Below are 14,545 nucleotides of genomic sequence, written 5' to 3' on the forward strand. Positions count from 1 at the left end.
AGCTGGATTGAATGGAACCTCTAGTTTTAGGTTTCTGAGGAATCTTCACACTGATTTCCAGTGGTTGCACCAGTCTACACTTCCACCAACAGTGCAGAAGGGTTCCTTTTTCTCCACAGCCCCCCAGCATTTATTATTGGTTGATTTCTTGATAACAGCCATTCTTTCTGGAGTTAGATGGGATCTCAGTGTTGTTTTAATTTGCAACTCTTGAATGAAGGTTTTATGTTATAATCCAGGCTGGCCTGGAATTCACCAAGTAGCTAGCTCATGCTGGGCTTGAACTTGAAATCCTCCCACTTCAGGCTCTCCTGAGTGCTAGGATTATAGGTCTGTGCCACCACAACCAGCTTCAGTACTGTATTTTTTAAAACACCCGTAAAGTGATTTGTAGGTCAGGTTGCCCTTCGTGAAAGACTATTGATGAGTTGACATTATATGACTAATAACAAAACTTCACAAAATCTCTACACATCTCTTCCCTTCCCCTACAGTTCCTTTCTGGGTGTCTACCTCATTTGTTTAATCTGTGGTATTGGTGTGGGACATGAACACACACACACACACACACACACACACACACACACACACACACACACACACACACACACACACACACACACACACACACACACACACACACACACACACACACACACACACAGTGTCAACCATGCCTTGCTGAATCCCAGAGAGGTCAAGGGTCAAGGGTGGGGCAGGTAAGGCCCGGGGCATTGCTGGCTTACAGTCTGGCACTGAGCTGCTGTGGGAATTAGTCAAATATTGGCATTTAGCCTCCTCACCTGCCCTGCTGGCTGCAGCTTCCCTGCTCAGAACCTAACCTCCCTAGGCCCCTCTTTGCCTGCTTCAGTCTTCTTGGGTGAGGGCATAGCCATCTTGCACCTTTACTCGGGTTTTAAACAAGGACTGCTTTAGGAGCCACCATTCTGGGGGGCAGCAATAAATTGTAAATTGTCTACATTATCCTTGCCTCAGATAATTTGTGGAAGAAGTCTTCTCTCCAAACATATCTAAGATCTGACATGGTGTGAAAGAAAATCTCATAAAGTTTGTTGGTTGCTCTGGGCATGTGGTTGGAGCCTCCTCTACAGAAAGAGGCCAGAACAGAGGTAGGGTGGGATGCAAAGGCCATCCTTTGTGGGACAGAGGGGTGTTAGGGCCCAGCGCAGTCCAGCACCCTGGCCTATGGTCTGTGTGTGGCCTGAGACTGCAGAAGACTGAGGTTAATGTGAGCGAACTAATTAATCTGGCAGAGGAAATTTCAAAGGATCCCAGTATTTAGGCTGTATCATGGGCACTGCTGGCTGCTTTTAGTCAGATACACAATGAGACTTAGGAACAAGAAGGAAATGTTAAACAGTTTGCAGTTTTATCAGAAAGGAAGCGCCTGCAAAGTTGGCAAAGGAACATATGGTTGTTGAAAAGATTAACATTGAAAACAACCCAAGTACTTTGCATCAGAATAATAGAAAGATTGGGCTGGGGATTTAGCTCAGTGGTTTCACCGCCTGCTGCACAAGTGTAAGAGTTCAATCCCTGGTACCAAAAAAAAAAAAAAAAAAAGAATAATAGAAAGATGGCTTTAGGGCATCTCAGGAATCTGTAAGACTCCACTCTTCACAGATTTAAGGGTGCAAAACTGTAAAACTTTCATTTGAGAAGATTCCCTGGGATGCCTGCCTGAGAAGAGCTGCCTGGGGAATTAGTTCCCTGGGATTCATTTCACAGTGCTCAGCCATTAAGGCACTCTGAGGCTTCTCCTGCCGTGATGCTAGGGGGCCTGGCTACTATTCAAGCTGGCAGTAAACCCTAGTGTCATCCACACAGTGCTAGCTTTTCAGGCATACAGAATGCAAGAGTTAAGGGGTCCTGAAGGCTTCCACTCAGGGTTCAAAAGAAGGCCTGGGAGGCTAGGCAGTGCACCCTTGAGAGGGCAGTGCATGAAGCTGTGAGAGTGAAGCCAAAAGTGAGTAGAAACCCCAGGAAGTTGGAGATACCAGGAACCTGGAACATCTGTTGAGTAAGGATTTAAGCAGGGGGGCCAGGGATTTAGCTCAGTGGTTTCGCTGCCTGCTGCGTAAGCACAAGGACCCGAGTTCGATCTCCGGTACCAAAAAAAAGATTTAAGCAGGGAGCAGAGCCCACCCCAAGAGAGAGGCCATGAGGGCTGTGAGGGGCAGAGTTACCCAAGCCCTCACATCTTGCCACCATGTACCATAGATACTGGTCCTGGAGCTACATGATTTAATATTTGCAGTGATGGGCTTCAGTCACATTTTGGTCCAATTCCTTTTTTTTTTTTTTGGTATCAGGGATCGAATTCGGGACCTTGTGCTTTCGAGGCAGGTGGTAGAACCACTGAGCTAAATCCCCCTCCCCCCAGGGATCAAACTCGGGACCTTGCGCTTGCAAAGCAGGTGGTGAGACCACTGAGCTAAATCCCCGGCCCTGGTCCAGTTCCTTTTTATTCCCATTTTTTTCTTTTGGAATAGGATTGTTTATCCTGTGCCATTGTATCTTGGGAGCACATAACTTGCTTTTTCAATTTTACCAGGGTTCATAGCTAAGAGTTTGTCTTGAGTCTGAAGACTTTGGATTTGGGCTTTTCAGCAGGGCTAGAACTGTTACAACTTTGGCAACTCTTATAGATGAACTAAATGCATTTTGCATAATGAGATGCACATAAATCTCTTGGAAGTTGGGGTGCAATATTATAGTTTAATTCTAAAATGATATTTCATGTGTTTGGAAGGTGATTGGATCATCAGGGTGCTGTACTCATCAGTGGATTTATCCACTGATGAATTTAGTAGCTAAATGTGTTATTAAAAGGTGGGGCCATAGCCAGGTGTAGTGGCACACACCTGTAATCCCAGCCCTTGGGAGGCTGATGCAAGAGGATTGCCAGGACTTTGAGGCTAGCCTGGGCTACATAGTGAGTTTAAGACCAGACTAAATTATATAGCAAGACCCTGCCAAAAAAAAAAAAAAAAAGTTGGAGCTTGTTTGGAAGTGGGTCACTAGGGGCACCTTTCTTCCACCATGTCCCTCTGCCATCTTCATTCTGCCTTGGAGCCTGCTGACTTATGGACTAAAGTCTTGAATCAAAATAAACTTCTCTTTTAAGTTGAGGGTGTCAGGTATTGTGTCTCAGTGAGAGGAAAGTGACTAAGACATCCCACATCATCTAGTTAATTCCTGTATTCCTGACTTAGTCTTTCAGCCCAGTGGCCCCTTCTCTGGTAGCTTAGACCAAACCAGATCACCTTGGGTGATGTTCTCAAATGATGTCCCCAGGTCCCAGGTGCCTGTCACATGCCTGCCATACCATTGTCTGAACCCTGGGCTGTGGGCACAGTGCAGATGTGGACACAGGCTTTTACCACCCTGCTTGTCAGCCACTTACAGAGCTGCTGGTTGGGGGAGTAAATGAAGTTACCTGAGTGAATATTTGTCATCAACTTTATCAGCTTATATTTACATTTGTTTTATTGAGGTGTTGTTTACGTGTAATAAAATTCCCCAGTTCCAACTGTACAGTTGAGTCTTGACAGACGTATGTAGTTATGTCACCATGGCCACAAGCAAGATAGAGTATTTCTTTTAATATTCCAAATTCCCTGGAGCCTGGTGCAGTCAATGTCCAACTTTACCCAGCCCCTCTACTCACTGTTTTGCTTTTCTATCTCTATAGTTTTGCCTTTTCAGGGATTTCAGGTATATGGAATCTTATGTATAATCTCTGTGGCCTTCTGTTTTAGCATGGCAGAATGCTTTCAAGGTTCATCTCTGTTTTGTGTATTAGCAGTTCAGTGTGATTTTAGAACCACTTTACATCCAGAAATAACTAGCCTCAGTAAGGTTCAGTTTGGTAAGAGCAATAGTTTTCTTTTTACTTTTTTTTTTGGTACTGGGGATTGAACTCTGGACCTTGTGCTTGTGAGGTGGCAGAACCACTGAGCTAAATCCCCAGCCCAAGAGCAATAGTTTTCTAAAAAAGCATGCCCTGCATACTTGAGGGGTCCCAGATGTGCAGGAGGTCAGCAAGGCCAAAGTGATTTCCGGTACATAGAGATTTGCTCATTTGCTCTTCCACTCCGGTCCAAGTCCAAGGGGGTTTCCAGTGTCATGATAGACTGAGTGCAGAAGCAGACAGGAGGATCTCTCTGTCTGTTGAACGGTCCAGCCTAAAGAAATGTCTAAAAGGGCTAGGCTCATAGTTCAGTGATAGAGCACTTGCATAGTGTATGCAAAGCTCTGAGTTCAGCTCCTAGCATCAGAAAAAAGAAATGTATAAAAATGTGAATGTCACTCCTCCCTAAAATTTCTAATATTAGAAAATAGAATTGCTTTTCATAACAAATGTTATTTATATTAATATATAATGGAGTGCTTATTATCACTATACATGAATTAATAGATGAATTAATTTTTTTTTGGTGGATCTAGGATTGGAGTCCAGGGCCTCATGCATGCTAAACGAGCACTGTATCACTGACCTGTATCACCAGCCCTAGACATTTTTAAATGTGTTAACTTCTCGCTCTCTTTTTTTTTTTGGTACTGGGGATCGAACTCCAGTCTTTGCGCTTGCGAGGCAGGTGACGGAGTCATCGAGCTAAATCTCCAGCCCTATGTGTTAACTTCTCATATGACAGTAATAAACTATACAAACAGATGTTCCTCAGCATCCTCACATTTTCAGTGTAGAGAGCTCCTGAGACCAAGAAGTTTGAGAATCATGGGTTAGAGATGTTTCTGCAAGAAGAGTGGGAAGAGGATTGGGGTTAGCATTAGGGATCAGAAGAGGGTCTTGAGACTCTATGGATGGCCACCAGCCTGAGGCCTGGAGAAGAGACTGTGGGACAGTGAGGGACTGGGCAGAAGCACCTGGACGGTCTTGCAGCCCTGTCCCTTTTCTCAGTCCTTAGCTCTTTCCCCCCGCCACCTTGTTGGGCAGGTTCTGCTGATGTCCCGGGTGTGCATGCTTCCCACAGAGAGTTAATGAGTAATTCAGGATGGTGGCCAGCTCACAGTGACTGCAAAGCCCAGAGAAGCTGCTCTGCTAAGATGAAGTGGCACCTGGGGTCTCACGTCAGGTGAAGTGCTTTCTGAGGGGCTGCTGTCACTGCTGGATTCCTGCCCAAGGACAGTCCTAAGAAATCAACAGGACTGACTGTTGGCTTTGGCGTTCAAGAAAAAGAAAAAAAAAAACAAAACTTTTCCTCCAATAGAGTCCTAAACTCAAATTAAGACTATCTCAGATGATTATTTTAACATGAGCGGATGGGAGGCTATGGTTATTACTGGCAGTACCCTTGTGGGAAATGTGCAGCCCTTGTTGGATAATGTTGGCCATGCCGTTAATAAACTTGAAGGGAGTTCCAGCCACCCCTTGACCTGAGAACTGCTTCTCTCCTGCAGGCGGAAGGGGCTGTGGTTCCGACTGAGGAAGTTGCTTCTGTGTATCTTGGGGCTATACATCGCCATTCCCTTTCTCGTCAGACTGTGCCCTGGGATACAGGCCAAACTGATTTTCTTGAATTTTGGTAAGTGCTACGTGTCAGTTTTTCTTAGAGTTTGTTTTCATGGTGATGTGTGATTTTAGTGGGTGTCTTTTTATTCTGAGGTTGAATTTATATGTAATGAAATGTACAAATCTTTAGGGAACAGTGTGCAGGTGGGTAGATGGAGAAATAGCACCTGTCTGTGCCTAGTCAGGGTGTTGTGAGGGTGCTGCCCTATGTGTACTGGTCCCTGAGTGACTGTGCTTAGAGATGTTGATAGTATGAAAGGTCATCCACAGCTGTCCTGATGGAGATACTTTGTCCTGTGTGCAAAGAGGCTATCCTTAGAAAAGATGTTCATTGAAAAATATAGTACCTTTAAAACTAAAAAAGTAGGTTATTTTTTACTTTTTACAAATTTTTGATTTTTTTTCTCCTTAAGAAAGCCTAACATGCTTTGATTTCTGTGCTGTCTGTGCTGGCCTTATAGTGTTATAGGCTCCTTGAATTAACCTGGACTGTGTATATGTTTGGGGGAAAGAAGAGAGGTATCCAGCTTATGAGACAGAAGCCAGAGGGGCTGGTCTGTGTGTTTCCTGGGCACGGTCCCTTTAGGACAGTTGTCCCCAACCATTTTGGCACCAGGGACCAGTTCTCCTGGAAGACAAATTTTCTATGGGGCGTGGTGGATGATGGTTTGGGGATGATTCTGAGGAGCTTGAAACCTTGATCCCTCACTTGGACAGTCCATATTAGTCCATTCCCACGCTGCTATGGGAATCCAATGCCTTGCTGATTGACAGGAGGCAGAGCTCAGGTGGTAATGCCAGCGATGGGGAGAGTTGTAAATACTGATGAAGTTTTGCTCCCTTGCCCCTACTCACTTCCTGCTGTGCAATCAGGTTCCAAACAGGCTGTGGACCAGTCCCTGGCTCTGGGGTTGGAAACTTCTGCTTTAGGAGACTTGCGGGGGGGGGGGGGGGCAGTGACAGAGGTTCACTGCACGAATGGTGCTTTTGAGGATGGCACAGACAGCATTGCAGCAGGACAAGGTGGACTCTGTGCAGGCTGTATGTGAGCTCTTTCAGGGTGAGTTTGGCCCCTGTGTGACTGTGTCAGGGTCAGAAGCCAGGCTTGCTGCTGTGGGGGGAATGGTGAGGTAGGAGTTGCAGGGGAGGATAGACAGAGGTGCCACCAGGTGACCTGGGCTGCAGGGTCACAGGGTGGGGACACAAGGAGGAGCTGCTAGATGCTGGGTGGTGGCCTGGGAAGTGCAAAGCCAGGGACAGGTGAGTGGATGGTTGCATCTCAGGGCTGAGACCCCTCGTAGAAACAATAGTACTACAGGCTCTGTAGGGTCTGGGTTTAAGAGTTTGAGTATTCAGCCAATAAAAGACTTGATCACAGAAAGTTGGCAGAAACTGGCTAAGAGGGAATTTCTGTTCTTTATACTGGTAGGAGGAATGGAAATAGTAAGGTCAGCATTACTGTTTGTGAATCTGTACTAAGTTTTTATTTGGTTATGATAAATTTCTTATAAAATATGTATTATATACTAAAAGGCATTTTATTTTCCTAATGGATGAGTAACCAAACTTCTAGGAATTTATGGTGTCTAAGTTTTGCCGCCTTGGGGGAAGCACAGCCTTAAATAGAAACTAACAATACCCTACTATCAAGGGAGCATTGATTTCTAATGTCCTTAAATGTAAAGGGTAAAGCAGAGAGTAAATAGAAAAGAGTTTGGGGTTGAGTATAATCATGAAGCACAGGGCTGCAGATCTGCCAGTGAAGACCTTAGACTCAACCCACACAGTTGTTCCAAACTTACTCAGAAGTTACACCGAGGACAGGTGCCTTTGCTGCAGGGTATGAGCTCTGCTTGCAGAGGAGTGTGTGGGGCATGCTGTTCCTTGGGCCACACTGTGTGTTCCAAGCAAAGATCTGTATTGATTTCCTGCAGATAATTGTTGGAGCTACTTCAGGCACAACCTACAGATTTTGCTGTGCTGATTTCCTAAGGGGATGGCAGAGTGTTCTGCCAGAACAGAACTTTGGATCCTCCTCCTCAGCTCCCACAGAGCAGAGAGGAGGCTGTGCATGGGGAGTGGGGCTGTCCCTAATGTTTTCTGTCATGTGTAGTTACATGGGAGCAGGCGCTCCTACAGCAAGTGCTTGTGTTTTTGTCTTTGTGGTTCTGGGGATTGCACCTAGGGCTGTGAACATGCTGGGCAAGCACTCTACCACTGAGCTACGCTCCCAGCTCTATGGCAGTGTTTTTAAAGGAGATCTCTAGTTGTCAATAGGATACAAACCTGATTCTGACCTCTTTTGAAAAGTTACTCAAAAAAACCTGACACCAGCAGGCAGCATGCTGGGAACCATGATTGGGCATCGCACAGTCTGGCCCCTGGGTTCTGCTTGGCCCCTACACCACACTCCAGGTGTGCACTTACCATGGCTGCCCCTCCTGGAAGGAGCACCCTATTCCCAGGCCCTGCCACTCTCCCTGGGTAGCTGCAATGGGGGACTCCCCCAAGAAGCTCTGGAGGAGGTTGTTCTCTGCATTGCAGCTCCAGCTTCTCAGTATTCCAGCCACTGTCTGGTCAGGTTTTAAGTGTTTGTGCCCATCTCTCCTAGTTAGAGGTAGAGGAGGTAGGGGTCTGAGCCCAACCCTGGTGACCTGGAGTTTCACCTCAAGATAGGGGAGAGCCTGCATGGTGATCATAGGGTGCCTTGTTCTTGTCCCCTCCAGATGAGAATCATGACTCTGTGGCTGTTATGACATTGACATTGAAGGGATGAAATGGTCTTTTGTGCTCCAGAATGTGATTAATGTATTCTTTTTTTAATTAATATATTCTTAAAGCTCACATCAAATTTGTCTGAAACAAAATATATAAATCAGATTTTAAAAAAAGCTTTAGAAGAAGCATAGTACCTATGAAGTGTTAGTCTACTTTAAATATATTTTCATAAGCAAAAAATACATGAAAACTTAGCCAAAAACCAAAATAGACAAAATGAAAGTTACTCCTGTAAATCTATTAACACAACAGTTTCTTTCCTGCCAGTCTTTTTATTTATTTATTTTTTTAATGTGTCTGTCCAGATAAACATAGCATGTATGCTTTTGCTATCTTGGCATTCTGAAATCTGATCCCTCCCAGCCATGTCTGTGTGGTGCCTGGCATCTACTATGGCCTGGGAGTCTGGGTACTTCCTGGATGTCACCACCCTCCCATTGGCGATTAGGGCTGTGTCTCCAGTGAAGGAAGTCTTGGCTGAGAGCCAGAGAGAACATTGCCTAGAGTCTGTGTGGGGCTCAGCACCCTTTGGAAATAGATCTGTAGTTCCTAGCCTCTTTCCTAACCCCAGAACAGTCCCTGTGAACTCCCAATAGTTTTTTTGTTTTTGTTTGGCTTGTTTGTTTTTTTGTTGTTGTTGTTGTTTTTGGTACCGGGGATCGAACTTGGGTCCTTGTGCTTGCGCAGCAGGCTCGAAACCACTGAGCCAAATCCCTGGCCCTTGGCTTGTTTGTTTTTGAGACAGGGTCTCACTACATAGTTCAGGCTGGCCTTGAACTCACTGTGTAACCCAGGCTGGCCTTGAATTTGTGGCAATCCTTCTGCTTCAGCTTCTCGTGTGCTGGGATTACAGGCCTTTGCTACCACGCCTAGCCCCGGCCCTGGTAGCTTTCTTTTCTTTTCCCTTTGGTTTCCCTGGAAGCCCCTGCAGCCTCATTGAGTGACTGAAATTTGTTGAGACACAACCCACCCAGCAAGACTGCTGTTACTTGCCATGATGAGTAAGGTGAAGCCCAAGGCCACACGTTCTCACACTGTCACAACTGTCCATCCAGCTCAGCGTTTCAGCCTTTCCCTATCAAGAATTTCCCAGATTAGGTAAAAACCAGTAGAGTAGATTGTTTTGCATCTGTTCACATATTTATTCCCTCTCTCTACTGTCTATTGTGATCCTTTTTAAATCAAGCCTGCCTGTCTTATGGTTGCTGACTTGTGATGTCATAGCCAGAGGTGGATAACAAAAACTAGATGAACCAGAGGCTCCAGTGAGCAGCCAGACAAGCCCTGCTGGCCAGAGGTCTGGAGCCTAGGAATGGGCCTTGAGGCTATAAGAGCAAGTATGTGAGGGAAGAGAAGGGATCCAGCCCAGTCCTTGGGCTGGATGTGGGAGAGCACTCTGCCATGGCCTACTTCTGAGGGGCTGCCCTGTACCCTCTGCCTCTGCTCCAGCCTGTGTTTGCAGCCGGGTCTGGTCAAGGTGGGTTTTGGGCAGCTTTCCAGAGTCACGGGAGCTATGAAGAGTTGCCAAAGGAATATCTGACCAGGCATGATCTCAGGCGTCCTGGTGCTTACCTGGTACTGGCCCCTTCCCTTGACCCTTGCTTTGTGGTTTTTCTGCTCAGTAGACCTGTACTGACTAGGTGGTTCCAACAGCCACTGCTCTTTGGGGCTGTGTGCCCTGGGGACCAGCCAGGCCTGGTTTTGGAGTCTTCGCAGTGGTCAGACAGCTATGGAGGAAAGCAAGGCCTTCAGTGTGCCTCCCCTTCACAGTTATTTTTAAGTGAAGAATAAAAGCTAATTGGAAGACCAGTGTCCTGGAATGAGTCTGTCCTGGAGTAGAATTTTACTTCTCAGTTCCTAAGTTTCTTGGGGCTGGCTGCTCATTCTCATGGAGCACCAGCAGAACTGCAGGCGGTGGATGGAGAACTGAGAGAGGCCTAAAGTTGAGCCAATGGGTACATGGCTTCTGCCCTCCACACTACTGCCCCCTATTGGGCAGGGTAGATAGTCCCAGCTTCCGAGGCTGCAGCTTGAATGAGTCAGGTGTGGGCTGTGACCCTATTTAGGGGTCCCTTTACCTTATAGTTGTCAGGTGATGGCCTAGGACGTCAAACACAGCCTGCAGGTCCTGAGCACGTGTAGTGAAGTCACAGAGTTGGGGCGCAGGAGCAGCTGATAATATGGGCACACTCTCCAGGCTTCCTTCCAGTCAGAGCCTTCACTGGGTCCAGTAGCTAGGATACACCTGAGCTCCTCAGTATGGCTGTGCATTTTCTTGACTGCCTCTACAGTCCTAGGAAGACGAATATGTATCCTCTCACAGTCCTGGAGGCCACTAGAAGTCTGAGACCACACTGTCAGCTGGGCTGCACTACCTGGGATGCAATCCTTCCTGCCCTTGTCCACATCTGGCAGGGGTTAGCAGTCCTTGTCTCCCCTGGTTTTTAGATGCTTGTGATCCTCTTCATGTGGCTTCCCCCTTCTTGTCAGGATTAGAGTCTGCCCTGATGACCCTGATTCAGGTTCCATTACCTTGTGAAGACCCCCTTTCCAGCTAAAGCCACATTTTCAGGTGTGTATAGGGGGGTGGGCTTCAACATGTCTTTTTTGGGACCATGACTCAGCTGTAATAAGGAAACTTAGGAAAGTTTTAAACATTTAGTTGGCTCCTGGGGAAGAGGTGGATTAAGATAGTCTAGTCTTAATGGTCTTAAGTGGTATAGACAGTCCAGGGAGGATTTATCCCCCACACGTTCAAGCAGGTCTGAGGAAGAAGCATGTATGTCCTTTGTCCTTATGAGTCAGATGGTTAATTTATTCAACAAATGCTCCTAGAGTCTCGATTACACTTGAAGTGAGAGCTAGTCATGAGGGATGGCAAACCCCTCCTCACCAGAGAAAACTGTCAGCAGCTGTGGCTTCCTCCTGGATAGCAGGGTTGACCAGAAGTCAGGACTGTCCTGCTGTTTGTCACTAGCTCACTTAGGAGCTGCTATTTTGTAGTGAGCAAATCCCATCTCAAAGTTTGTGGGTTTCTTTTTTTTTATTTAAGATTTTCAATTAAATTTACCTTCAAAAGTTGTGTTTACCACAAGCAACAAAACTGCAGTGGTGTCTTTATCAATTTTTTTTTATCACTGGGACAAACACCCACAACTCAAAGGAAGAGAGATTTCTTTTGGCTCACATTTGTAGTCCATATTTTGGCTGACTCTCAAAGCAGAAATGGCATGACAGAGAGGCATGGAGAACAAAAAGCTTATCTCACGGCAGCCAGGAAGCAGAGAGGAGGAGGAGCTGGAGAGGGAGATGTTAGGGCCCAAGGAACTGCCTTTACCAGGCCCCACCTGCTCACAGCAAGTCAGCTGTAGCACCCCTGTAGTTCTGATATAGGGGAAATAAATAACTCCCAACCTGCTAGATGTCAGATACACCGAGTTCATGTTCCCCAAAATTGAAGAATGAATTCTAAGGAACAACAGAGGTTAAGAGTATGAAATATTTATTGAGATAGCTCCTGAGAGACAGGAGGGGACCTGAAAGTGGGTTGCCAATGAGCCCACTTCTCAAGGGAAGTTTTATAGAGCAAAATCAGGAGGTGGATACAGCATGGTTCAAAAATATGATAAACCAATAAGATTACAAGTATAGCTGCTTATGTAATATTGATCCAGTGGGGAAGCAGGTCACATAGCAAGTATACATGGAAAGAACAAAGATCTTCTTTAGGAAGGGATGGATCAGCAACCCACCAGGGTGACTGATGTCCATCTAGACTATTGGACCAGGTGATACCATTTATCTCATCTCCTGGGATGTATGTAGGCCTGGTCATTTCGTCTTTATCTTGAGGCCTGGCCAACAAATGTGCCTCTGGCCACAATTGTAATGCATTCTCATCTTCTGCACTGACTCCCTCGAGAGCCTAGTTCTGTGTGACTGCCGATAATATTTTTACCTAACTTAGCTGTCTATGATAGTTCAAATTCTCTTCCAAAGGTCCATATAGATCTAAGCCATAACAAATGGTGTTGCCACTCACACCTGGCATATGTGTCTATTTTTCCCGTGCTACACATGAGTGTGGCTGTGGACATCAATGCTGTTTGCTGGTGTTTGCATTAACAGAGTGGGATTGCATGGCACCCACAGGATCTTACTGTTGTCCCTTGGATCTAACACCGTGATTTTCCAGTGGAGCACCTGTTGATCCAGTCATTGTCCCACTGGCCAGCTCACTGCAGGACTCCTGTTACTCTTGTGCTCACTTCACTCACTATGGACAGGTCCTCTGGGTTCATCTGTTCAGCTGCTCCACATCTTGTTTTCTGTGGTCCTTTCTGTGTTAAGGGACCATGCTGTAGACTTCCAAATTCCTTTACTTTTTTTGCCTCTTAAATTCAATTTGTCCTTGAATCCTGTGGCTCCAGCCACAAAACATCTTGTATGTCATCCCCTTCCCCATGGTCCCTGCCACCCTGAAGCCTCAGGCTTCAGCCATGGCTTAGCTGAGCTCCTCTGCAGGCTCCTGTGCTCCTGTACCCTAACCCTTTAATGCACTCATGCACATCTCACATCTGGAACAACCTTTTGGTTCCAGGCTCTGTTCAGAGCCTGCCCAGACAGCATTGTCTGTGGAGCCATCTGTATTCCAGTGCACACTCAGCCCTACCCCTGCCTGGGACTGGGGGCCTGGGTCTAACAGACCCCATGGGAGTTTCACTTTGCTGTGTGTAGGGTCTATGCACATGTGGACTTGTGTGTGTGCAGGTGTGTGTGGGGGAAGCTGTGCACATGTCAACAGGTGTGTGTGGGCATGCATTTTGTGCATTTGTGGGCAGGTTGCATTGTGTGCATGTGAGTGTTCACATTTGTCTGTGTGCCCCTGAACATCCACTAAACCTGATGCCAATCTCTTTGTTCCCTGCAGTAAGGGTTCCCTACTTCATTGACTTGAAAAAACCACAGGAGCAAGGTTTGAATCACACCTGCAATTACTACCTCCAGCCAGAGGCAGATGTGACTATTGGAGTCTGGTGAGTGTCCGACGCACCTGCAGCCAGTGCCCCTCACAGGGGATTTTTCTATTTACTCATTCCTGTTCCATAGAGAAGATCTCAGCTAAATTTGATCCTAATGGTACAGGATGAAAACAGCACCAGTCTTTGTTCTGAGGTCTTCCAAATAGCAGAGGCTTTATGACCAGATTATTTTTAGAGTGTTCTTTCCAAGGTAAACTGAAGGAGTGCAGAGCAAGCTAGAAACAAACAGCACATCCACACAGAATGGCAAACACTGATGTGAATGCACTTTTCTTGAAGTGAATGTCTCCCTACTGGAAAAAGTAGTGGTTTCTTTTCACATGCAGAACTTCTCAGCAGGGTGAGTGTTTGCCATCTTCTAACTATTTACTGTTTTTGCTTTGAATTTAAATTGGATTTAGGATGGGTGTGGTAGCTCATGCCTGTATCCCTCAGTACTTCCGGAAGCTGAGGGAGAATTGCCTTGAGTTGGAGGCCAGCATACATAGTGAGTTCAAGGCCAACTTGAACTATATAATGAGACCCTGTCTCAAAAAATAAAAAAAAATTTAAAAATTGAATTTAAGCCCTGCAACTTCTCTGTGTTTTCTTGAGAATATGTTGTAATATTTTTTCTCTAAATTAAAGTGGGTGTTACTGAACAACTGAATCAGGATTGATCAAGCACTTTCTTTTTTCTCTTAGAAGCAGCTCTGAGTCATTGTTCCTTCATCTAGCTGGGTTTATTTTTCCGTAGCCATAAAGTCTCTTTCTGCTTTCAGAAAACTGCTGCGTATGTGAGAAGCTTATGAATGGAATGCCATGAGTAGATTCCCAGTGTGGGCGAGAGGATGTGCAGACACTTGGAAGAACATAAAATGGGAAGGGAGAGTGTGTTCTTAGTTGGTGCTGGGCTGGAGTCTGTTGTGCTCTGGTGTGACTTGGCGCAGCTCTCTGACCCTCGGCTGGGTAGGAGCTGACCTGTTGGGCTCAGAGCCTCTTGGAGAGAGGGAGTTGGGCCTCACTCTGCTGACCACAGGCCTCCTGCTGTGGGACAGGGTGGGTGGACTGGTGCTTAGTCTGAAAGCACCTACGTAAACTACCACCTGCCCAGAGAAGTCTGTGACAACAGTGGCAAGATTCAAGGTAATGACAGTCACTTGATGAGTTTCTGGGTGCCAGTGCTGCC

At 46.2% G+C, this 14,545-nt stretch overlaps 1 protein-coding gene across 5 annotated transcripts in view; it reads left to right on the forward strand.

Annotated features, from left to right (window-relative positions):
- Window positions 1-14,545, forward strand: part of Abhd12 (abhydrolase domain containing 12, lysophospholipase) — a 59,228-nt gene that overhangs the window by 30,196 nt on the left and 14,487 nt on the right. For 4 of the 5 annotated variants that reach the window (XR_015441932.1, XM_021252168.2, XM_087188612.1 and 1 more), the window contains exons 2-3: window positions 5,446-5,570; window positions 13,266-13,371. Coding sequence is in view for 2 of the 5 variants with exons in the window: in XM_021252168.2 (XP_021107827.1) it covers window positions 5,446-5,570; window positions 13,266-13,371 (231 nt within the window). In the remaining 3 variants the exon portion in view is untranslated. Of the gene's footprint in view, window positions 1-5,445; window positions 5,571-10,824; window positions 10,908-13,265; window positions 13,372-14,545 lie in introns of those variants that run through there. The other variant, XM_087188614.1, reaches the window with a different exon arrangement.

This window comes from Heterocephalus glaber, unplaced genomic scaffold (genome assembly GCF_053883595.1).
Source record: "Heterocephalus glaber isolate CG9 unplaced genomic scaffold, H.glaber_assembly_v1.0 deba00001532, whole genome shotgun sequence".
Classification (NCBI taxonomy): Eukaryota; Metazoa; Chordata; class Mammalia; order Rodentia; family Bathyergidae; genus Heterocephalus; species Heterocephalus glaber.